This window comes from Phodopus roborovskii, unplaced genomic scaffold (genome assembly GCF_943737965.1).
Source record: "Phodopus roborovskii unplaced genomic scaffold, PHOROB, whole genome shotgun sequence".
In the NCBI taxonomy this organism is placed as follows: Eukaryota; Metazoa; Chordata; class Mammalia; order Rodentia; family Cricetidae; genus Phodopus; species Phodopus roborovskii.
This window is the reverse complement of record NW_026126558.1, coordinates 17,294,113-17,320,220: the sequence shown is the minus strand read 5'-3', so window position 1 is coordinate 17,320,220 and position 26,108 is coordinate 17,294,113. Positions and strand designations below refer to the sequence as shown.

At 44.1% G+C, this 26,108-nt stretch overlaps 2 protein-coding genes across 6 annotated transcripts in view; one reads left to right on the top strand and one right to left on the bottom strand.

Annotated features, from left to right (window-relative positions):
- Nucleotides 1-5,823, bottom strand: part of Wdr59 (WD repeat domain 59) — a 72,468-nt gene extending 66,645 nt beyond the window's left edge. For 2 of the 4 annotated variants that reach the window (XM_051201745.1, XM_051201746.1), the window contains exon 1: nt 5,630-5,823. In XM_051201745.1, coding sequence (XP_051057702.1) covers nt 5,630-5,683 — 54 coding nt within the window. In that variant the 5' untranslated portion in view covers nt 5,684-5,823. The remainder of the gene's footprint in view (nt 1-5,629) is intronic. The other 2 variants (XM_051201747.1, XM_051201748.1) reach the window with 1 other exon arrangement.
- Nucleotides 5,824-18,525: 12,702 nt separating this feature from the next.
- The window catches only part of Znrf1 (zinc and ring finger 1), a 91,139-nt gene continuing 83,556 nt past the window's right edge, over nt 18,526-26,108 (top strand). For both annotated transcript variants that reach the window (XM_051201772.1, XM_051201771.1), the window contains exon 1: nt 18,526-19,570. In XM_051201772.1, coding sequence (XP_051057729.1) covers nt 19,147-19,570 — 424 coding nt within the window. In that variant the 5' untranslated portion in view covers nt 18,526-19,146. The remainder of the gene's footprint in view (nt 19,571-26,108) is intronic.

Below are 26,108 nucleotides of genomic sequence, written 5' to 3'. Positions count from 1 at the left end.
AGTCACTTCCACTAACAATAGCCCTATAATGTCAACAGTTTTCAAAATGAACAAACTTTTTTTCTAAAGGTTTATTTTTACTTTTAATCACATAACTCTTGGTGAGGAGTATGTATGTGTATGTGAGCACAAGTACCCATGGAAACCAAAGACTTTGGATCCCCTGGAGCTGGAGTTATAGGAAATTGTGAGCCCTATAAAGATACCTGGACTGGAGTTTGAGTCCCAGCATCCATATAAAAAGAGCCAGGTGTGTCAGGCAGAGGTGGCCCAGGCCTTTAGTCCCAGCACTTGAGAGGCACAGACAGGTGGATCACTGTGAGTTTGAGACCAGCCCTGGTCTACAGAGCGAGTTCTAGGACAGACCCCCAAACCAAAGCTATAGAGAAATCTTGTCTTAAAAAAATAAAAAATAAAAAAGAGCCAGGTGTACTGGGGCTGGAGAGATAGCTCAGTTGGGGATAGCAAGTGCACATGCCACAGTGCCCATGTGGACGTTAGAGGACAATTATCAGGGGTTAGTTCTCTAATTCTACCATGTGAGCCCTGGGGGCCAAACTCAGCAAACACTTTGTCGTGTGTCTTAGTTACTTTTCAATTGCTGTGACAAAACACCATGACCCAGGCAATATATAAAAAAAAACATTTAATTTGGGGCTTATGGCTTCAGAGGGCTAGACTCCGTGAGCATAGTGGCAGGAAGTATGGCAACAGGTACACATGATACACAGGCATAGTGCTTTAACAGTAGCTGAGAACTTTTTTTTTTTTTTATGCAGTGGCAGGAGGAGGGGGAGGGGAAGCATTTCAGGATTTCAGGACAGGTTTTCTCTGTGCAGCTCTGGCTGTCCTGGAACTACCTCTGTAAACCAAGCTGGCCTTGAACTCACAGAGATCTACCTGCCTGTCTCCAGAGTGCTAGGATTAGAGGCAACACCTACTGGTGAAAGCTTACATCTTAAACCACAAGCAGGAAACAGAGAAAGCTAACTTGAAACCTCAAGGCAGGTCCCCAGTGACACACCTCCTCCAAGGCCACACCTCTGAATCCTTCCCAAACAGTTCCACCAACTGGGGATCAAGCATTCAAATCTATGAGTCTGGGAGCCATTGTCATTCAAACCACCAAAGCTTGCTAAAATTATTTTTTAGAATATAAAATGAGAATATGGTACCAAGTAGTGGTGGTGCACACCTAAGACGCCAGCACTCAGGAGGCAGAGGCAGGTACATCTCTGTGAGTTTGAGGCCATCCTGGTCTATAGAGTGAATTCCAGGACAGCCAAGGTGGTTATACAGAGAAAACCTGCCTCAAAAGGAAAATATAAACAAACACACAAAAAGAATAAGGATCATTTTTGAGAAGTTTACTACTCTGGCCATCTTTTTTAGAGAGGCAGAATGAAGTAGTGGCTTTTTCTTTCTATGTAGTATAAAGTTAATAAAATAGGTTTCTACCTCTTGCCAATCAGCATTAGGAAAAAAAAAAAAAACAAAAAACAGGCAAAGTCACATCATAGATATACCATTTCAACTACATAGAAAAATCCAAAGAAAAAACAAACTCCCACAAGGCAGTTAAATTACCCAATTTACTTTATTCTCCTGCCATGTCAACTGCTGTTTAGGCTTAATTATTTGCTCCTACTTCATAGCACTCCAATATAGGTGTCAGCACCCTCTCTGCAGGTCTCTTCAGTTAAATCTCTATAAAGAAATAGGGGTGAGACTTCCTGGGTTTCTGTGAGAATTAAAAGATTTGTAGATTAGCATCTTCCAAATTAGCAGGCTTAGACACATGATACATGTTCAGTTCTGTCCTGATCCCCAGTGAAAGCAATTAACAAGAAGGGTAACTGCAATATGTTTCCCCCCCTAAGAGTCTGGCACCTCCCTTGGGAAAGCAGGCCTCACACTGGCAATGCTGACAGCACCAAGTGTTTCAAGATCCCTTAATCCAAATAGCTACTGGTCAAATTCTCCACGACGACTGCTTATCAGAGGGCACCACAGAGCAGACTAGTGGGTGGCTCCTTCACATATTAATCCTCATGACAAAAGACACATCACCCAGTTACTGTAATCCAGCGTTCCCTCAGTGTAGACCAATTGGATATTAACACTGAGACTAGCACAGTGTGCACCCAATAGGAGCTCAATAAATCCTTATTTTTAAAGGGGGGGGGGGTGGAACTGGGAGACTGGCTCAACAGTTAAAATATTTGTTTGCAACCATGAGAACCAAAGTTCAGATCCCCAGAAACCCACATAAACATTGGATGGGCATGGTAGCATGCCTGTAATTCTAGCCTTGGAAGGCCAAGAGAGTGGGCCCCCAGAGCAAGACTAAGTCACATTGGCAAGCTCTGGGGTTCATTTAGAGACCCTACCTCAATGAATAAGTTGGAAAAGCTATCAAAATGATTCCCAAATCAACCTTGAGCCTCCACCTCCATGTACAACTACACATGTGTATACACATGCAAAAACATGCATACACACATACATGCACACCATGAACACAAAAACTGAAATAAGTCAATCAATCCTTATTAAATAAACAAGTGAATAAGTCTGGAACACAGGAAGTATTCAGGGCCAGAGAGATGGTTCAGCCTCAGGTTGGAATTACAACCAAAAACATAAAAGCAAGCCAGGCATTGGTGCAGCACGCCTTTAGTCCCAGCACTCCGGAGGCAGAGGCATTCGGATCTCTGTGAGTTTGAGGCCAGCCTGGTCTACAGAGTGAGTGTCAGGACAGGCTCTAAAGCTGTACAGGAAAAACCCTGTCTCGAAAAACTAATGTATGTATGTATATATGTATGTATGTATGTATAAAAGCATTCAATAAATATTTGCTGAATAAATAAAAAGTAACTGCCAAGGAATGTCCTAAGTATCAGAAAGGGGAGATGTAATATTTATTATTGACCTATGTATGACACACTATGAGCTATTAAGAGATAACATAAGCCAGGTGGTGATGGTGCATACTTTTGATGCCAGCACTTGGGAGGCAGAGACAGGTGGATCTCTAAGAGTTTGAGGTCAGCCTGGTCTACTGAGTGAATTCCAAGACAGCCTCCAAAGCTACAGGAAACCCAATCTTGAAAAACCAAGAAAAAGGGAGAGAGACAAAATAATACAATGGGCTCTAGGGTCAGAGACTGTGTCCAGATCCCAATGCCATCACTCACATAAAGGAGGCCTTAGCCAAGTCTCTCACTATCAAACAGACAGGGGTTAGCTTTCCCTTTTGGTATAAAAGGATCACACCTACTTAGCCTGCATGGCTCTTTCATTAAATAGAAAAAGAATATATAGAGAAACTGCCTAACACAAAGCTTGACATATGGAAAACTCAGTATAGAAAAATGATAAGAATTTAGGGATGTACCTCAGTTAGTATTGTGCTTGCTTAGCATCTTAGCATGCACAAAACCCTGAGTGCGAAAGAAAAAAAAAAACCTGAGTGCTGCATAAAATTACATGTGGTAGTGCACATCAATGATCTCAATACTCAGGCAGAAGGATCAGAAGTTCAGTGACATTCCTCAGCTACACATCAAGCTCAAAGTCAGCCTGGGGTACATAAAACTCTGTCTTTAAAAAAAAAAAAGGAGGCCAGGCCTTGGAAGAGAGAGGGAGGAGGGGTCTTTGTGAGTCTGAGTCCAGCCTGGTCTACATGAGTTCCAGGACAACCAAGGTTACATATGAGAGCAGGTGGGCTCTTAAAACAAGGGGAGTGGGGAGGTGAGGTGCTGGGGGTAGGGGTGGCTGGAGAGATGGCCCAGAAGTGAAAAGCACTAGTTACTCCCCTTCCAGACATAGGTTAGATTCCAAGAACCCACATGGAGGCTCACATTTGTTTGTAACTCCATGCCTTCTTCTGGTTTCTGCAGTCACCAGATACGCAAATGGCAAATGGTGCACATACAAACATACAGGCAAAACAACCATACACCTAACATTTTAAGTGGGTGCCTTCAAGATGGCCCACAGGATAACGATTCTTGCTAGCCATGACTGTTGCCTGAGCTGTTGCCTGAGCTGGACATGCAAACCCCACAGGAGACGAGAAGGACTCCCAGAGGTTGTCCTCTGATCTCTATACACCCATACTCACACACTCACTGTAATAAGATTCTTTTTTAAATTTAAAGAAAGGGAAATGATTATAAAAAATATTCAGCCAATGAAAACTTTTTTGTTTGGTTTAGTTTAAGACAGGAATTCTTTGTGTAACTCTGGCTGTTCTGGATCTCCCTCTATAGACCAGGCTAGCCTCAAACTCAGAGATTATCCTGCCTCTGCCTCCCCAGCACTGGGATTAAAAGCAATAGACTTCACTGCCTGACCTTTTAATTTTTAAATTAGTTTTTTTCCTTCCACTTATTTTGTGTGTATGTGAGTGTGAGTACACATGCCTTGCCATACATATGGAGGTCAATGATCAACTTTTTGGAGCTGGCTCTGACCTTCCACCACGTGGGCCCTGGGAAGAAACTCAGGTCTTCAGGCCTGCTGGTACAGCCACTACCTGAGACATTTCCATGGCTCATGCTAACATTTTTAAAAATATATATATATATATATATATATGTATACATATTGTATGTGTGTGTATTGTTATGTTGTTTACTGTATATGGGTGTGCCACGGCATGTGTGTGTATGAAGGTAGGAGGACAACATATGATATGTGATTGAACCCAGATTGGCAGACTTGGCAGGAAGTGCCTTTAGCAGCTGAGCCACCTTGCTGGGAGGAGGAGGGCAAGGTTAACAACTTGAGGCTTGCCATATGCCTATGACTGTGCCACACATCTTACTTAAACATGTGGCCTCATGCTAGACGGTGGTGGCACACAGTCTTTAGTCCCAGTGCTCAAGAGACAGAGGCAGGTGGGCTCTCTAAATTTGAGGCCAGCCTGGCCTACAGAGTGAGGTCCAGGACAGCCAGAGCTATACAGCGAAACCCTGTCTCGGGGGGGGGGGGAAACCAAACACATGGCCTCATAAAATCCTCACGCCAGTCCAGTAAGTATAATGACATCTCTTCTACATGTAAAAAAAAAAAATGATGTGTAAAGAGTGATGTCTGGCATAGATAAGCTACACAGGTGTCCGACCTAAGCAATACACGTATTTTGTCAACAGCATTTTCCACATTAGCAACTACTTAGGTCGGGGCTGAAACAGAGACTCTGCAAAGCAGGATTTCACAAATTCACCACCAAAATGTTACAAAGCGAGACTAGTTCAAATAACTGGGGCTCAGAGAAGTTCTGCAACTTTCCTGAAGTCACCAAGTGCAGCCGACCTCGGAGTGCACACCTCCCGGCCCACTACCTTGAACAAGGGAAGAATCCCTTCACGCATTTACTATCGTTGCCTCAGAGTCGCAAGACCCATAAGCCCGCGTGGAACCCTAAAACCCCGTACACGACTGTCCTAACTCTCCTGACCAGCTATCAAAGCTCCTCTCCTGACTCTGAGAGCTCAGGTCAGCACCACGTCCATCTCACCATCCTGGGCAAGGGGATGGATGGGGACGGCGTGAGGTGAGGGGGGGGGGAGGAAGCCACGGAAGGCGCATGCTCAGGCAGCTCCATTCACGCACAGCTCACCTGAGAGTCCCGAAATTCCACCACCACGTTCTCGCTGCTCCAGCGTGCTGCCATTTCCTTACCCCGACCGTGGGGGCGCCTATCGGCGACCCCCAACTCCAAACCCTGAGACTTCCCGAGCTAGTAAGCTCCACAACGCCTGGCAATAAATCAGTCCACGCCCATTTCCCCGCCTTCCGCTTGACCGCAATTCATTGGTTAATATAATGATAGATCCCGCCCCTTGAGCGTTCTCCCCCAACGGCGGACTTCGCATGCCCAAACAGGAACGCCCCCTTACCGTCATCAATACGAGTCACGCGGGCACGAGCGGCTGCTGACACGCCCCTTTGCCGTGAGCTCCGCCGGGAATTGTAGTCCAGGGTCGCCACAGAGTCGGAAACCTGGGCAAAGGTTAGAGGGCAGGTGCCAGTTGTACTGTCTTCTTGCTGGTTGGTTGATGTTCCCGCATTCTCCTACACATAGCCTATAAACAAAACCGACATCCCTACCAAAGGAAAACACCTCTTCTGGTGGGTGCCTGTCATCAAGGCTTTGAAAAATCTAAACGCACATTTGTTGTTTCGTGATGTTCAGCGGCGCCTCTTAAGTGTTTAGAGGCTCCTGAGGGTCTTGGGGGGGTTGGGGGGAAGGCAAATCCCCAAAGGTGAAAACAATTCCATAATCCTACTAACACGTCACTTTCACTTTCTCTCACCAGTGTGCGGTAGAGTTCTCTTTATTGTGCAGTACATAACCAATAGAGGGATTGTACCAAGAGAGGTGATTTAAGCTGAATGTTAAACGACATGCCACGCTTTTAGATAACATCGGTTTGGTTTGGGAGAGTGTAGTTCTTGGGTTTTTTGTTTGTTTGTTTGTTTGTTTTTTCTTCACTTAAAATGTGTAATTAAGCCGGGCGGTAGTGGTGCACACCTTTAGTCTCAGCACTCGGGGAAGGAAAGGCAGGAGAAACTCTGAGTTTGAGGCCAGCCTGGTCTACAGAGCAGAGTTCCAGGACAGTCAGAGCTACACAGAGAAAAGATGTATAATTAATGTTAATGAGAGTCGCTATTTAACCGTAATTTTTTACTCATGACTTTAATTTCTAATAGTTATTTACTATCAATAAATTAATCCACACAAATGGTTTTTGCAATCTTAAGTAATTTTTGAGGGTGAAATAAAAAATAGTCAGGAAGTTTAGCATAATAGATAATAGTTGACTTTTTCAATCCCACTTTTAAAATCTTAGGTTAACTGGCTTAGCATTGCTTTCCCAGCATTAGTGGAAATGCTTTGTCATATTTAGCTGTTGTAAAATTCCAAGCACAGAGCCTGACATATTGTAAAGGCTCAAGTATAAACTGCTATCCTTACTATTACCAGTATTTCTTTTTTATTTTTGTTTTATGTGCATTGGTGTTTTGCCTGCATGCCTTTCTGTATGAGGGTAACAGAACTTGGAGTTACAGACAATTGCATTGTGGGATCTGGGAATTGAAGCCCAGTCCTCTGGAAGAATAGCCAGTGTTATTAACCCCTGAGCCATCTCTCTAGTCCCTATTACCAGTATTTCTATGTGCAAGTCATTGGATGACTGAAGAGAAGGTGTGGGCTTCTTTACCCCTAGAATACTTGTCTGTAGGTTAGGGTTACTATCATCTCACTGTTGTCTGCCTGGAACAGTTCAGGTTTAGCACTGTATCCAGCAAAAAGTCTTGCATCCCAGAAAACCTTTGAGCACCAAAAAACTGGAACAGTTGGTCCCTATACAGTAGACAAATACTTGACAGAATGAAGTGCATATTATGATAGATTTGCAAGCAATGTATCAGGATGGAATAACCTAAATTGAGGACCTGAAATGGCACCTTGAAGGTGACATTTGAGTGTTTCAGTATATTAAGATTTTTGATAGGGTACACTATCAAAAGTAAAAGTACTTTATTAAGAGTGTGAACAAAGTGCCTGGTGGTGGGGGGCACACCTTTAATCCCAGCATTTGGGAAGCAGAGGCAGGCAGATCTCTGAGTTTATGCCATCCTGGTCTACAGAGTGAGTTCCAGGCCAGCCAGGGCTATAAAGAGAAACCCTGTTTTGGAAAACAACAAAAATAAAACAAAATAAAGAGTGTGAACAAAGAGCTCTTGAAGTGTGAAGAAGAGTGAGTTGTGTTCCAAAGATATAAGGCTATTCTCCAATTTAACTCTCTTGTGGCACTATACTTCAAAATACACATTGCTTTTTTAATTCAGTAATTAGCTATTTAACATTTCTAGGCCTCAGAACAAGACCCTAGCCCATTTTGTTGGTTCCTGCTTGTTACTGTATATACAGACTGCTCCATGAATATTTGCTCTGAATGAATACAAGCAGCAGGTAGGTGGTCATGATCCCAGAGAACTTTGTAGGTTGGAAGGACCTTCTGTGCAACCAAAAGTAACTTCAAAACTGTTCAAGCTATTTGTGTGTGACTCTTTTTAAAAATATTTATTTTATTTCTCTGTGTGTGTGTGTGTGCGCGCGCGTGTGCGTAGGAAGGAGTGTGTGTATGGAGGGTGGTAATGTACAGATGAGGAAAGTTGCCTGAGAAGGCTGAAGAGACTATCAGATCCCCTAGAGCTGGAGTTACAGGTTCTTGGTGATCCTCTTGGTAGGAGTGCTGGGAATTAAACTCGGGTCCTCTGTAAGAGCAGTATACCAATGCACCATTTCTCTATCCCTGTGGAATTCTGTACATCTAGGGGAAAACCAAGTATTTTCCTGAATGCTGTCTTTCCCATCTACCTATCAGGTTTCTCTCACACACTGAAGCTCTTTAAAAGAACAAGACAAAAAAACTACTAGAGGCCTAGAGAGAGATGGCTCAGTGATTAAGAACACTTGTTTTGAAATCATAAGAACCAGAATTTGGATCTTAGGACTATGTAACAAATCTAGGCTCCAGTGTGCACCTGTAACACCAGACCCTAGTTGGGTGGAGACAGAACAGGAGGACCACTGGAGCTTGCTTGAATTCATCCTAGCTGAGAAAACATGAGCCCTAGGTTAAGACAGAGACCCTGCCTCGAAACAATAGATGGAGCAAACCTGGTGCCTTCTTCTATACTGCAGAAAAACTTCTGGGGTGAATTGTAATGTCAAATTCTAGTCAATCCCACAGCTCAGGGTAGACTATCAAAACAGGACCCTAGGGGGCCTGAGAGATGTGGTGGTTAAAGCATGCTGCTCTTCCAAGCGTCTGGAATTCATTTCCCAACACCCAAGTGGAGCTGCTCACAACAGCGTGTAACTTCAGCCCTAAGAGATCTGATACCTTCTCCTGGCCTTAGTGAGTACCTGCATACACGTGGCATACACACACATACACATAAATAAAAGTTAAAAACCTTAAAAAAATTCAGGCAAGGTAGCACATGACTTTAATCCCAGCATACAGGAAACACAGAGGCAAGTGAATCTCTGTGAGTTCGAGGTCAGCCTGGTCTACATAGTGAATTTCAGGACAACCAGAGCTACAGAGTGAAACCCTGTCTCAAAAATAAAATAAAAATGAAGATCATTTGAGATCAGGAGTTGTACCAGCTTCTGCATCATAATGAGACCTATCCCCAAACAAGAGACTATTCTAGTCTCTATTCCCATCCTCCTCTAATGGCCTTTCTTCTGTCACCCGGTTCTCTATCACAAAGGAGATAAAGACCAATATAGCCTCAAAATAGTGATCCTCCTTCCTCAGCCTCCTAAGAACTGGGGTTGCAGGCATGTTGCACCACACCCTGGGAAAATAGCATTCTCTATGTCTGTTCATGAAAGCACATGAGAATTACTGAATATGTTAGTTAACATGACATATTCTTACTTGCCTATTAGCTGGAAGTAGTAAATACTTTATAATTCTGCTGTTTGAGTGATTACCAGTCAGGTATGGCTGGTACTTAAGAAAGCATGACTGGGTATAGAGGAACTTACAGCCAACAAAGATAACTAACTAGTTAGGAAGGGTTGTGTTTTCAAGTTTAAATTTGGTTTGGGGATGGATAGAGATAAAGATATTACAAAGCTCTGTCCACATGTAGCTTGGTAATGCTCAGGATCACCCTTGTCTGAGCTTTTCTGCAGTTCTTCCCCCCACTCTCAGCTTCGCTCACATTTCTCCAGTTCTCCCAATCCTTTCTTTTTCAAAGTCGAGTCCCTGGATAACACAGGCTGGCCCGGAACTCACTGTAGCTCAAATGACTCTGATCTGATTCTCCTGCCTCCACCTCTCAAGTGCCAGGCCCAGGTAACAGGCTTGCGTTAGCACACCTGGCTTCCAGTTCTCAGCTGCTGCATGTCACATACTTCGAGCACAGAAAGTACTTTGGAATTGAGGTCCTTGGTGCTCCCTTCCTCAATGCTTTCTTCCTTTCTTGTAGAAAGAACTGTGGAGAAGGAACATCTATGTCTTTCCAATTGCCTCCTCAGACCTTCTTTAACATCTTCCACTCACACTGTGTCCCACCCACAAAGTCATGTCATGACTCTGCCATCAAAGGCGGAGGACTCAGAAGCAAAATAAAGGGTCTTTGGCAGCTTTTTTATTCCTGTGCACATCTGAGCATCACCGGTGAGTGTCCCGTCTGTGGCAGAGGCTGGGGAACATTGGCGGTCCTTGTCACCTAAACCCCAATGTACTGACCACACAACAGGGCTCTTACCTTCCTATCTTCCCAGAAGGTCACTTAATTAGACAAGCCAAAGAAAAGCAAGATACACAAGAAAGAAACCTAGAAATCCAGGGCCTCGGCTGGCTTTCAGCAGCAGCTAGCCATGAAAATTCAACACAGCAGTGTTTTCCTTTTCCACTGGGTGCTGGAGAGGTGGCTTAGTGGTTAAGAGCACACACTGTTCTTGCACAGGATCCGCATTTGGTTCCTAGCACCCAGGTGACCTTCATTGACACCTGAACCCACAGACAGACACCACACACACACACACACACACACACACACACACACACACACACATTTGTACAAATGTAAAAAAAAAAAATTAAAGGTGGATTGGTTCTGTAACTTAGCTACTATGAATAGAGCTGCAGCAAACACTGATGTGTGCTGGTACCTGTGTGCCAGACTGACACGGAATCTTTTTGGTAAATAGTCAGGAGTGGTATAGCTGGATCACATGGTAGATCTATTTTTGGTGTTTTGAGGAACCGCAATACTGTGAATCTGATTTCCATACTGGATGGACTAGTTTACATTCCCACCAGCATTATATAAGACAAACCCTTCTCTTTCTGGTCTCCTGTTTCCTCTTCTGCAGGAAGTGGAGGTAGCTCACCACTCCCTGCCCCCCCCCCAGTCCTTTTACACCTGGAACCCTGAACCCTTGCTCTGAGACCCACTAGTAATCTTCCTTTTATCAATCAGCAAATGTTTGGGGATGCTTAGCCTTATGGCTTTACATATTTGGTTAAATGTTTCTCTGCTCAAGTTTTCTCATTTCAAGCACAAGAGTAAAAACATGCAGAGCGCTGAGAGGGGTCAAGAGAATGTTTTTCAGTGGAAGACTTTTGTCTTTCCCAGTGAAGATGCTGGGGCTCCCACAAAGTAGTGGAAGGCCCTCCCATTCTCTGATTCATAGATACAGAGAAGTTTCCCATTGTTACCCAGGAGCTGTCCTTGACAATCCATCTCACTTATTGTTTGAACTGTGCAAGACTCAGACTTCTTGTATACTTCCTGAGATATTTGAAACAGGCTTTGTAGTATAGTTGCCTGCATTTTCACATTTGCAGTGGGCTTTTGCAACACCTATCTTATCAGCTTCCTCCTGACTGTTATAGAAGGTGGGTCAATCAATATTCATTAACCCTGCGCATGAAAGAGTGCCATGAAGCAGCAAGAACATAAAGATAAAACAGAAAAACAAAAGGTAGAAGTCACAGACCTGTAGCAATGGCTAGTGGTTAGGAGCACTCATCACTCTTCCAAAAGGACTCAGGTTTAGTTCCCACCACCCATGCTGGGCAGCTCACAATGACCTATAACTGCAGCTCCAGGAGATCTGACACCTTCTTCTGACCTACCCAGGCACCACCACACATGGTATAAACATAAAATAAAAATCTTTTCTTTTATTAATAGGGACTTTGCTGTTATTTTAGGGGGTCACACATATTGCTAGGTTAGACTCCATTTGTCTCTAGTCCCCATGAGGATCCTTTTTCCACTCCCAGCATCTGAACACATAGGAAAGGGTTTTGCTGCCTTCCCCAGACCCATTAACCTTTTCCCCCTGTGGTACTAGGGATCCAGCCCAGTGCCCTGAGCTACACCAGTGCCTGACCAGTGAGTTATAGTCTGAAACCTTCCTCCCCTCTTCCTTTCTTCCTTCCTTTCTCTCTCTCCTTCTTTGTCTCCTCCTCCTTCTTCTTCTCCTTCTCCTCCTCCTTTCTTCTCCTTCTTCTCCTTTTTTTCTTCTTCTCCTTCTTCTTCTCCTTTTTTTTTCTTCTCCTTCTTCTAGCCTTAAACTCATTCTGTAATCCAGGTGGGTCTTAAACTCCCAATTTGCCTATCTCAGCCTCTCAAGTAGCTAGGACTACAGTCATGTGTCACTGGTCTGACTTCATACTGAACTCTGTGTGGGTGTGTATGTTTGTGTCTACATGTTCAGTGAGTACAAGCACACATGTATGGAAGTGCATGTACACATATGCATTGGAGACCAGGGGAGGGGAGAGGTACACCAAGTGTCTTTTTCCATCACTCTTCACCTTATGGAGCTTGCTCTGGGGATCCCCTGTCTCCACCTTCCATGTACTTGGATTGCAGGAGGTTTTATGCTCACCTGGAAGTTACATGGCTACTAAGGCTCCAAACTCTTCTTTTACATTTTCCTCATTCTGGCATGGCAGATGCTTTACCTACTGAGCACTAGTCCCTCACACTGAACTCTCGATGCAACAAATGACAACATGGAACTCCTCTAAAACTTTAGGACTGGGTGCATGCATGCTTGTTGCAATGTCACAAATTACTGCCAAGTAAAGGGAAGACTCAACTCTTGAACCCCAGCTCCATATTGTAATGTAACTTCCAAGAGAAAATTGTTAATTTAGGTGCATGTACAAGGTGGTGACAAGGGCAGTCTCTGAGAAAGGCACCAAAGCTCAGCCCTAGTATGTTCCAGAAAGAGGAAGCTTCACTCAGCTGTTTGGGTGGCAAGCCTATGAGCAGCAGCCTTTTAATAAACATTAAGATACAATATAAAACTACAGGCCAAATGGCTCATTTGCAAAAAGAAATATAGCTTGAAGCAGTCCTAATCTTTGTCATTTTGTTTAAAAGCATACAAAGCAAACAAAACTGTCATTTGGAGATTTCATGATTAGCATATTCACTTTAAAGCACAGAAGCTCAGTTCTATTCCTACTGGCTATGGGACCTTTTTGTGTACATGTGTGGCATGTATTCATCTATCTATCCATCTAAATTCACGTGGCACAGTGAGCATGGCAGTAAACGCCTGTAACCTTGGCACTCAGAAGCCAGAGGCAGGAAGATCAAGAATTCAAATCTAGCCTGGGGGACTACACAGTGAGATTCTGTTTCATAAATAAAAATACGAGGCTGGAGAGAGAGCTCAGTGTTTAAGAGCATTTGTTGCTCTGTCGGAGGACCTGAGTTTGGTTCCCAGCAGTTGCATGGTGGGCCAGTTCCAGGAGATCTGACTCCCTCTTCTGAGCTCTGCGGGCACTGCCTGCATGTGGTGCACATATGTACATACAGGCAAAACATTTACACATATAAATCTAAAAAAAGTTTAAATAAAAAATTTACATGGCAGAGAGACAAAAATACTAAAATATTATGTGGACAAAGTTTTTCTCTGTTCTGTAACCCAGAATGCTCCGGCAGCCACTGTCTCTCTCCCAAAGGGACCACTATGCTACTTCATGTATCTTTCCAATTTACATATGTGGATATACATAAATATCTTCATGTATGTGCTGAAAGCACATAAATCTTTAGTTGTGAAGAGGGAACTTGTCTTAATTTAAAATGGGGCACATTCAAATTTCTCAATTTCTTCAAGCTTTGGGATAGTCCCTTCCTCAAGGCATGGTTGGAGAAAAACACCTGGAAATTTTATTTAAAAGCTGAGGATGACATAGAACTCTGATCTTCTACTTTTCATAGGCTGAGATTATAGTTATATACCACCATGCCCAGTTTATCCAGTACTAGGGATTGAACCCATGACTCTGTGCATGCTAGGTAAGTACTCTACCAGCTGAGCTACATCTTCAGGCTCTTAATTCATCTTTCATGTCTCCACATAGAGTCTTTGCCCTTCTTCTGGTCCCCTGTCTGACTTTTAATCAGCGCGGTGCTTTCTATCTCATGACACATAACCATTCAGATAGCAAATATTTTTGACAGTGCATGCCAAGTACTGCTCTACAGTGATCTATATTGCATCACCAATGATAAACCTGTAATCCCAGCACTTGAGAAGTAGCATCAGGAAAATCAGAAGTTCAAGATCATCCTTGTTTCATCTCTTTCTGTTGGGATTCCCTTCTGGAGTGCTTGGGATTGAAACTAAAGCCTTGGGTATGCATGCTAGGTGTACTAGTTTGAATAGGAACAGCCCCCATAGGTGCATGTGATTGAGTGCTTGGCCCATAGGGAGTAGCACTATTAGGAGGTGTGGCCTTGTTGGAGGAAGTGTGTCACTGTGGAGGAGGGCTTGAGGTCTCTCTCATTTGCTTAAGCCAGGCTCAGTGGCACTTAATGCTTTTCCTGCTACCTGATGATCAAGATGTAGGAATTCTCAGTAACTCTCCAGTAACATGTCTGCCTGCACAATGCCATGCTTTCTGCCATGATGATAATGGTCTAAATCTCTGAAACTTTAAGCCAGCCCCAATTAAATGTTTTCTTTTGTAAGAGTTTCAATGGTCATGGTGACTCTTCTCAGCAATAGAAACTGACTAAGACATCAGGCAGGCACTCTACCATTGATCTAGATACCCAGTCCAGATATATATTATTATAGTAAACTTTATCTTCACAAATGTGTGATTCAATGGTGTTGTTGTTGTTTGCTTTTGTTTTTGTATACTCAAAAGGGTATGCAACTCTTATTCCAGAACATTTTATCACTTAAAAAAAAAAACCACTAATAGTCACTCTTCATCCTTCCTTTCAGGCCCTAGTGGTCCTAATCTACCTCAATGGATTAGTCTATTCTGGACATTTCATGCAAGCAAAATAATACAACCATACAATAATACAATTATTAAATGATTGACTTCTTCTATCTACCATTGTGTTTTCAAGGTTCATTTGTGTTGTAGCATCTATCAGTACTTTCTTTTTATGATATAATGTTAGTTCATTGTATAGATATCATTATTGCTTTAATCTGTTGATGATTTTGAGTTGTTTCCACTTTTTGGTTATTTCAAACAATGCTGCAGCTTGATGTGCTGGTATAAGTCTATAATCCTAGTACTTGGAAGATAGAGGAATGAGCATCAGACATTCAAGGTCATTTTTGTCTACACACAGAATAAAGAGCTAACCTGAGCTATGTAATACCTGGTCTCCAAAATACAAAATGAAATAAAACCAGGCCTGGAGAGATAGTTCAGTTAGTAAAGCACTTTCCATACCTAGTAGGAGCCCCACCGAAAAAGCCAGCCACAACTGTGTGAATCTGTAATCCCAGTGCTGGGGAAGTAGGAAGAGGAGGATCCTTTGAGCTTACTGGCTAAGGAGTCTAGCTAATCAGGGAACTTCAGGGTTGATGAAGAGCCTATCTCAACAAACAAGGCAGACAAGTGATTGTGGCAGACATCCTATATCCACCTTTGGTCTCCAAATGCTTGTGTACCTCCACACTTGAACTAACACACACACACACACACACACACACACACACAAAACCAAGTAATGGGGCTATGGGGCTATGCACATCCTGTCTGTATAAGTTCTTTTGTGGATGTTTGTTCCATTTCCTTAGGAATATACTTAAAAGCCAGATGTAGTGGTGCATATCTTTGATCCTAGAACTCAGGAAGCAGAGGCAGATGAATCTCTGAGTTCCAGGCCAGCCTGTTTTACACACGTGGTTTCAGGACAGCCAGATCTGCCCAGAAAACCAAAAAATAAAAAAGTAAAAATAAAAAGGAAAATATATACCTAATAATGGAATGGCTAGGTCATATTGTATCTCATTTTTCTGTGTTTTGTTATTTGTTTTTGTTTTTTTGTTTGTTTGTTTGTTTTGAGACATGGACTTATTGTGTAGCTTTGGCTGGCATGGAACTCACTATGTAGACCAGTCTGGACTTAAGCTCACAGTTAGCTTCCTGTCTCTGTCTCCCTGATGCTGGGATTGAAGATGTGTGCCCACCATACCATACCGAGCTCTATTTTCTTTTGAGACAAGGTTTATCCGTGTAGCACTGGCTGACCTGGAACTCACTTTGTAGACCAGGCTGGACTCGAACTCCCAGAGATCCACCTGCCTCTGCCTCGCAAGTGCTGGGACTAAAGGTGTGTACCACAATGCCTGGCTTCCAGCTCTAATCTTTTTGATGATCTGCCAGCCTATTTCCCAAAGCAATCAACTATTTAATGTTTCCAGCAGGAAGGTTATGAGGGGCTGATCTCTCCCCTTCTCAATAGCTGTTACCGGTTTTCTTTGATTATAGTAATTCAGGTGAATGCAAAGTGGTTGTTCTGAAGCTCCGAGAAGGGGAACTCCATCTGTCTTGTTGATCTTATATCCTAGAATGTAGGAGAGTGCCTGGAACTCTTCAGATATTAGTTTTGGTATAGCTCACTGATAGAGTACATATCTAGCATACATGAAGCCCTAGCTTCACTCTTCTGCATCTGAGTTGGGGGGATAACTATTAAATGTACACACACACACACACACACACACACACACACACACACACACACAGAGTAAATGAATAAGGTCAAAAGCTACTTTGTTAAGATGGTTATAATGTATTCAAAAAAAAGATGTGTCAACCTTTTTTTTTTTCTATACAGTACTGAACCAACCCTTTTCTGATACCATAGTCTTTCTTCTGAGTAGAAAATTTGTTTTTATTATTTTTGCTTCTGTGTGTTTATATGAGTGCTACTTATGTGTGGATGCCAGCAGAAACCAAAAAAAGGTCATCAGATTCTTTGGAATTAGAGTTACAAATCAAACTCAGGTATCCTCTGCAAGAGCAATATACTTTCTATTGAGCCACCTCTCCAGACTCTGTAAGTTTCTTTTTCTATTTCTTCAAATCACTCATTTCTGTTTTAGAAGTACACACATTCCTGATTTAGACACAGATAATATCATGGATATTATCTAAATGTGTTTTATATTTTTAAATAAAATTTTAGATTTACTTTTTTTGTGTGTATGAATGCCTAGCCTGCACACATGTAGTGTATCATGTCCATGCTTGTTGGGTATCCTGGATCTGGGGTTACAGATGGTTGTGAATCACCACATAGGTGCAATGAATGAACCTGGAGCACCTGCAAGAGCAACAAGTGCTCTTAACCCCTGAGCCATCTCTGCAGCACATACACACACAAACACATTTGATTTTTCAAAGCAGGGTTTCTCTGTATAGCTTTGGAACCTGTCCTGGAACTTTCTCTGTAGATCAGCCTGGCCTTGAACTCACAAAAGATCCCCCTGCCTCTGCCTACTGAGTGCTGGGACTAAAGGCATGCACCACAGCCCCAATATTTCTTGTACTAGTTTTTCTTACAAAATTCTCAACTTCATTGTTCATAGCTTCTTGTTCACCCTAGATACCCACCCCATGCTTGCAAATAGTCATCTTCTTGAGGCCTTCCAGACTATCCACACTGGAAAAGGTCTATTATCTCTTTCCAACTCCACCCTCCACACTCCATTTTTGGAAGCACCTGGCACACTTGACAAAGTGACAGAGGAAGCAAGGCTAGGGACTGGGTGATGCGCACATCCAGCCCTGAGCAGTTGAAATTATTTGTTCAAAGAATAAGCGATCGTGAATATATGAGAAAGACTGGGACTGGACCGGAAAGGCGATTCTCTGTTGCAAAGTGCAATTTGGTCAACAAATATTTATTGAGTACTCACGGCGTCCTTGCCTTGTGGCTCTATGTCAAAATACGTGGTAAACAAAATAGGAGTCGACCTTGGACAAGGAGTTTCTAAAACCACTTCTTAGCTGCCTTGTTCTATTTCCATGCTTTTTATGCGCCCATTGATTTTTTAGGATTACATTTTAGCCTAAAGAATCGACTGGTTTCCTTGGACCCAAACAGTTGGTTCTGATCTGTCAGCAAAATCCCGATTCCTGTGTGCCTCCAGGGCACTGTAGTATCTCCTAACGACTAACCCCAAATGGCTCCCGACGTTTGGGTCCAAGCTAACTCCCCCCCAAAATGTTAAACTTCCTGATGTTGGTTGGGGTCCTTGGACGGGAACCTCCGAACGAACGGACAGCACATCCACCAGAGGGTGCTGTGAGGGCAGGTTTGTGGCAGGAGGGGAATTCGCCCAATGACCCTGAAGCCCAGGTAGACGTCTTAGTTGGTTTTCTTTCTAGTTTCCTTCCCACCCACTAGAACCGTCGGCGTCCCTCCCCCACTCAAGGACTCTTCTTGAATTTAGTGACTCGACTTTGGCAGCGACTCTAGCCGTGCTAGTTGCGGAAGAAGTCTGGCCTCTGTCGCAGACGCCCCGCACGGCTGGAGCTCTCCGGTCCCAGGACCGCCTGGGGCGCAGGCGGCGGGTGGGTGGGGACCTCCAGGGCTGCAGCGCTCCGCGGCGCCGCAGGGGCCGCGAAAGGGTTAACCCGGCGGGGGGGGAGGGGGGGTAAAGGCGGGCCGCGCGTGCGCTCTGCCGCCCTCCATTGTCTCCACGGCGGCGAGGAGCGCCGGCGAGCGCAGCCTGGGACCGATCGGGGCGGTGCGGCTGGCTGGCGGGGCCGGCGGCGGCTGGAGCCGGAGCGCGACGCCACGCGACCGCGGCTTCCAGAGCTCCGCCTGGCTTCCCCACCGCCGCGAGCCCTCCCGAGGCCTGGAGGAGTCCGGGCCGTCGGCCCCGGTCGTCGGGTCCTGAGACCGGGGACGCGCGCGGCGCCCCGAGCCTCCGCCGCTTCCTGCTGCGGGCGGGCGGGCGGGCGGGCGGCCTCCTCCGGCGCCTCCCTCCCTTCGCTGCGGCTCCTCAGGCTCTCTAGCCCGGGGGCGGCCTGTGGCGCTCCGGACCGCGCGTCTTCGGACCTTAAAGGAGAACATGCATTCGGCTTGGACTGTTTGAAATTCTTAGTTTGGGGTCCCCGCTCGCTTGTTTTCTCCGCTCCGAGGATTTTCTGAGGGTTTTCTTGCTTTTTTCATTTCCTCCCCTCCGGGCTCTTTTGTAACCCCCACCCCCTTTATGTTCGCCCAGCTCTCCACCAGCTTTTGAGTAGTGGGGGAGGGTTTCGGCCTCCACGTTCCCGCCCCACCGGGGCCCGGGCGAGCATGGGGGGCAAGCAGAGCACGGCGGCCCGCTCTCGGGGCCCTTTCCCGGGGGTCTCTACCGATGACAGCGCCGTGCCCCCGCCTGGAGGAGCGCCCCACTTTGGTCACTACCGGACGGGCGGCGGGGCTATGGGGCTGCGCAGCCGCTCGGTCAGCTCGGTGGCGGGCATGGGCATGGACCCCAGCACGGCCGGAGGGGTGCCCTTTGGCCTCTACACCACCGCCTCCCGCGGGACCGGCGACTCAGAGAGGGCGCCGGGCGGCGGAGGGTCCACGTCGGACTCCACCTATGCTCACGGCAATGGTTACCAGGAGACAGGCGGCGGTCACCATAGAGACGGGATGCTGTACCTGGGCTCCCGAGCCTCGCTGGCGGATGCTCTACCTCTGCACATCGCACCCAGGTGGTTCAGCTCGCACAGTGGTGAGTCCGCGCGCGAAGGAGGCCTTGAAGGGTGGAGTGCAAGGGAGGGCGCGCCGGGGCTCCCCAAACCTCTTAGTGTGCTAAGCTGTGGGTATGAAGCTAACTCCTGCCTTTCCCTTGTGGCTCCTTCTATGCCAGAGGATGAATAGGATCAAGTGGGATAACTACTGCCTGGGGAAAAAGCTGTCTACCAGGCTGCGAAGCCGGGCGTTTTAGGACTGCAGACATGTGTTCACTTGTGGATGGCAGAGTGAAACCTGCCCATTGAAGTCCCATTTATTAGCATCATGATCCTCAGAGAAAGAGGCTTCTTCTCTGGTTTACAGTTTGGACTATTCATTTCTGCCACTACAGCATGGTGCCTAGCTGTCTGGTTAGGGACCTAGTGTCTCCTGAACAAAGAGTGAGAAATAAAACTAGGGGGCAAGTGGTTTGGACTAGGGTTCCTGCCTCTGCTAGGAAAGGGAGGTGGCTGGTTTTTCCACCCAGCTGGGTAGCTGTATAAATTGATTAAAATGGATCAGTAGGCTGGCTTAGACAGGTGTGGTCTGCTATATGGAAAGCTTTCCTTCTTGGATTTGCAGGACCAGCGGTCTGGTCTCTCATGCTGCATTCAGTAGATTTGGCTCAGTGACTCTCACATCCCTCCATCTTTTTTCTCTTGCTCCATGCTAAGTGCTCGCTCTTCCAATGAATCTGCATCTTTTTTTTTTTTTTTTTTCTAAAACAAAGCACCAGCAAGGTGGGATATTATTGCCCAGCAATTGGCACATGACTGGGGAAGAGTCTGGATAAATTCATTCTGTGCACTTCTGGTGACAGGCCAGGAAAAGGCTAGAGGGGGACTTCCCAGGCTCTGGCTGGTAGGGCAAAAAAGGCCTGGCAGGCTCTTCTAGAGGAAAACAGGTCTGTCTGCTTGGCTGTCCAGAGAAGGCAGGGCAGGCTTCTGGAAAATTGGTCAAAATGGGTGTGGGACTGCTGTTTGCTAATTAGCAGTAGAAGTGAAGAAGTTACATATTCCGACTCTTTTGGGTGAGTTGAGAAATTTTAGGCACTGTGTAGGAGAAAGCTTTCTCATATCCTTAGGGTACATTATAGAAGATTTACCTGTGGTATTACTCTTGTAGCTATTTCAAAACAGTAGGTTTTTTTTTGGGGGGGGGTCTCTTTTTTTTTCTTTCTTAAGGTCAATTCCATAACCTTAAAATTTTGAAATAACTTTGGTGAGGGATAGTGGCTAGTTCAGAGCCTCTGTGACTTTAATTAAACAGTTGGAAATCAGATACAAGGCATGTCTGCCTGCCGTGCCCTTTAGGCATTTGTTCTTCGTTAGGCATCTTGGAATTAATAATCTTCCTTAAATAGTTGAATCCAGAAGGAGTCAACTGTATTTGTGAGACTGTTGTGATTATGTTTGTAAAATAAACTGTCATTAAAACTGAAAATAGTGTAAATCGGTTCTCTAAAATCACAGAATTTTGACTGTAGCAAACAGCTCACTTTATAAAGGCTTGTATGGAGGAGTGAGAAAAGGAGTTACCTTTTGGGTAAGATTCCTGAAGTCTGTCTCTTAGTAGAAACTTATTTATTCTTGTTCCACTGCCAGGTTCCCATATAAAGTTATGAGCTTACAACTGAATTCCAAAATTTAACATTTCAGCTATGTAGCCTTAGAGTTCCGTCATCCCCCCCCCACACCCGCATTCAGGCCTGAGATGAGGGAACACCATTAAACAATGGGAATACAAGAAAAGTTGGAGATATTAATCTTTTCAGGGTCTCTAAAGTATTTGTGTCTGGCTCTTATTACATTATAAACAATACATTTATTTATTCTTAGTATATTTATTTTAGTATATAGGACCATCCTGTCCTTTTATTAGACTTTGAGCCTATTGAATGCCCAGGGCATCCTGCAGTTCACCTCAAACTGCCTCTATGATTTCCCAGCTGCTTTTTGCTGGGGTGGCTGTACCAACCAGACCAAGAACCACTGTAAGGGACTCATTCCTTTGTACAAGCAGAGTAATTAGCTCTTCCTGTGCTGTTCACTTGAGGGGAGTGCTCATTTGCATCAGTGGTTCTGACTCCTGGAACACACACCATGGAATTTTCTGGGGCATCCTTTTCTCTCTTGTTCATGGCTGCAAGAAGAGAAGCCGTTTCCACTTTGGAGCCTTTGGGTCAGGTCTGAGCAGCTCTTGCTCTTGTGTGGTAAGATTCCATCGGTAGGGCTTTCAGCGCTTGATTGACCAGATGTCTGGAGACTGACATGGTGTTATTACTCGTGTTTTCAAGGTGCTTTGGAGACTCCTCACAGCACAGAAGTTGTCATTAGTGAAATAAGTCAAAGCTTCGGGCTTATGCTATGTATGGAAGTAAAATACTGAAGGGTTCAAGCCATAGGTCCTCTTCTGAGTAGCTTTGACCTTGGACAAGACACAGCACCTTTCCTAAGGCTCATCTTTGTTATTTTAAAAATAGATGTGGTAATCCTCAGTGGTGGCAGCTTGTAATGGTTTTCTCCAAAACCTTATGAGAGGGATTTGCAATCGCATTTGTCTTCCGTGTTCCTGTGCCTTCTGCACTCTGTGTCCCTTGTACATCTTGAGGTCTTTATGACAGAAATGTTGGTTTTTCCATTCTTCACATAGATAGTGCCTATGGACCCCTTAGGGTTCAACAGAGATTTCTCCTCAGAGGCCACTCTTAACATCTGGCCCTTCCCTGTGATTGTTTTCACCTTAATTTTTTAAAGCACGTTTTATAAACATTTATGTATCTGCTTACTTATTTTTCTTGTAGTTTGATTAAGTTCCTAGCTTTGTGACATCAGAACTATCTCTTGGTCACTGCTGTAAGTCTTACACTATGCCTGGCACGGGTATTTGTCAAATGAAAAAATTTAATGGTTTATGTCCATTATCTCGTTTATCACTTTAAGTCTGCTCCCAGTTTGCAGAGGAGGTAAAGAACCCAGACAGGTAACTGGAAAGTAGCAGAGGCAGGATTGGGGTGGTAGCCCGACAGTGCCAGGACCCTGGCTCTTTTTATTTAGTACTTTGTTTATTTCATTATTATGTGTTTGTGACATGGTCTTTATGTGACCTTGACTGGCCTCAAGCTTATGTAATACAGGTTGCTTTGAACTCTTAATCCTTTTGCTTTCACCTTCTGCATTTCAGTTATAGGCATATGTTGCTTATGTCAGCTGTGCTCTAAGACATCACTCTGGCCTCTCTCATCTGTAACTTAAGGAAGTAGTTAATATCCTGGAAACTTACTGTACAGTAAGTGGGAAGGCTGGGCGCATGATAAAGTGAACAAGTCATGTAGTCCCTGGTTTATTATATGTTCATCTGTAGATGTATGTCTGTCCTCCTGCAGAGTCATTGTTGAGTGTATTGGTGACAGTATACTCAAAAACAAAAGCCAAAGGAAATCCAAATGGAACATGGTGGTATCTTGGAGACAGTGCTATTGTTCTGCATCTTCTCTGACTCCTTAGAACTTGATGGGCAGAGAGGTCTACAAGAATGGGAACATAGGCCCCAGATGGAGGCTGGTGCTATCTAGAGTCTGACCTACATCCAGTTCTCCCATAAATACTATGGAGGAAAACTACCTTTGAGAAGCAGTTATAGCCCTTTCCTTTCACTGTTGACTGCTGGTTTTGTTCTGAGGTGATACTGTAGCTTTTGGTTTTCTGGTGCTACTCTGGAGGTCATTGTTTTTTTGTAGTAGTTCTGTTAACCTTGGAATAGGGGTTTCCAAATGTGGAGAGAAAACAGGAAGTAACTACCATGTCAGGAGATGTTGCTGTTTTCTGAGTTCTACTGTAAAATGGCTGGCTTTTGAGGGGTTTGGTCTGGTTTCTTCTATGTATGGGTTTGTATTTGTATATTCAAAAAGTCCAAATGTGTATTCTTACCAGATTAACTGGGGCTGAGATAGAGTGACTTTGCTAAGTGTCTGAATATGCTAGCAGGGTATCTCCTGAGTTCTATTTTGCTGTCACACTAGGATTTTCAAAAGGTTTAATTTTTTTTTCTAGTCTTAAATCATGAGGGACACTTGCCATTTCTATTGGAGTGGATCAGAAAGCCTCTTTGTGTCTCACTGTAGGTATGCTGGAGGTAATAGGCCTTTGTGAGCTTTCTGAAGAAGAAAAGGCATTCTGTGGTCCCTAAAGAGCTAGCTAGATCCATCCCTTGCCTAGCTTTGCAAGAAAGTCCTAGCCTTAATGAAGACTTTGTTTTTAATGCAGGATTTTTACTGTGAGGGGCTTAATTTTCCATGCTTTCTTTAGGCAAAGATACTTTCTTAAAAGTCTTAATTTATTCCTCAGGAGATCTGAAAGCAACAGTGGTTAAATTTTTAACATGGTTGCCTTATGGATGTGCATATTTTTATATTAAACAGACTCATCGCCAACTATGTCACAAGGAATACTGTGAGCCAGGGCATCCTTAACCAAAGAAGGAGTGCTAGCTCCATTCTTGAGAAGGAACATGCTGTGTATTTTACAAATGTGATGATACTTCATCCAAGCTCAATGGGCACTGAACTCAAGTTTTAGAATACCCAGTTATAGCCAGCAAGGTGGCTCAGCAGATAAGGGCACCTGCCACCAAGCTGATGATCTAAGTTCAATCCCCAGGACCCACTTTGTGGAAAGAGGGAACCAATTTTGATAAGCTGTCCTTTGACCTTCACATGTCCATATACACATGTACACACATACATGCATGCAAATAAAGTAAAAACTTGTGATACTTTCAAATTTGGCAGGAAAAACCTCATAGGGAACCAGTGTTGACTTAAATGGGATATCGGTCCTGCTCTTATTAAGCTTTAAGTTAGGTTAACAATAATAGGTTCTGAGGTTGTGGTACTCAATTCTTGACGTTAGCCCCAAACCTGAATCCTAACCTTAGTCTCTAGAATGATGGATTAATAAAATTTTTATTTATTTTTTTCCCCCAAGCTTTGCTGTGGCCCAGTTTAAATCAAATGGTTGCTTCTTAACAATCATCTCCCCTCCTTTTGGTTTTTCAGAACAGGGTTTCTCTGAGTATTCCTGACTGTCCTGGAACTTACTCTGTAGACCAGGCTGGCTTTGAACTCAGAGATCCACCTGCCTGCCTCCCAGAGTGCTGGGATTAAAGGCATACACCACCACCCAGCTGGTTCTTAGCAGCTTCACATTTTAGACTTAAGTACTAGAAGGGGCTTATCAGAGACCTCCAGTTTGCAATTCCCAGTCTTATGTTCTCATAGGAACCAGGTAATGACAGGTGGTCAAGTGGGAAGTAAATAAGGAACCCAGGAACCCAGTTTCATTTTTTTTTTTTTTTTTTTTTTTTTTTTTTAAAGACAGGGTTTCTCTGTTTAGCTTTGGAGCCTGTCTTAGAACTAGTTCTGTAGACCAGGCTCGCCTGGAACTCACAGAGATACACCTGCCTCTGCCTCCCGAGTGCTGGGATTAAAGGCGTGTACCAACACCTATCCCCAGTTTCATCTTAAGTCAGCAGCTGATACAGCTTCTGGGCTGATAGCAATTTACCTTGAGATCTCTCTGGCATCATCAGTCTTGGAAGGTAAATGGAAAGGTGAAGTCACAATGTCATGGTATCTCTCTAACTTCAGGTGAGGTGAGGCATAAGAATTTATAGTGCACTTTTGGACATATAGCAAGAATAAAACAGGTACAAACAAGAGCTCTCCTGATAACTGTGAATGGCTTAAATTTTACTGTGTCTGGTATTCTCCTTAGAGCCTCATAACAGTGCAGATGTCTGGACCCCAACCCAGAATTCTGTAGAGCTGAGGAGAATTTCTAACAGATCCTTGTCATGGATTTTGTTTTTCCTTCTGAAAAAACTTGGTGCCTTTTTTTTTTGTGTGTGTGTGTGTGTGTGTGTGTGTGTGTGTGTGCATTCATTAGCATTGTTTTTTTTTTTGATACTTCCAAACCAGTTAGACATTTTTTAGATAGAATCCACATAGTGTTTTTTTTTCAACAAGAACATTCTTCATAATTTTTTCTTCACATGGAACTAAGCATTTGTCTCCTACATAAAGGCCTAAGCCAAACTGCCATGGTCTTGAGAACTGAGTGGCCCAGAACAGACAGTAATTGTAGCAGTGTCCTCTTCTGTGTGTGCCTTCTCCCTGATTTTCCATAGAAGGCCCAGCTGCCTTTGGCTGTTGGTACCACTGTCCCTCTTTCTCTCAGGTCTTGCTGTATTGCTGGTGGATATTCTGGAATTTACTCTGTAGACCCTGCTGGCTTAAGCTCATAGAGATCTGAGTGCTGGGATTGCAGGAGTGGAATCACCATGTCTGACCTTTTTTTTTTTTTTTTTTTTTTTTTTTTTTTTGATAATAGCTAACCTAATGAGTGTGATGTTATAGCCTACATTTCTGTCATGATTGATAAATGTTTTTTCCTCTAGCTATTCATGTATCAGAGTGGAAATATGTATTCAGGTCTTTGTCTATTTAACCTTTTTGTTTTGTTTTGTTTTTGTTTTGT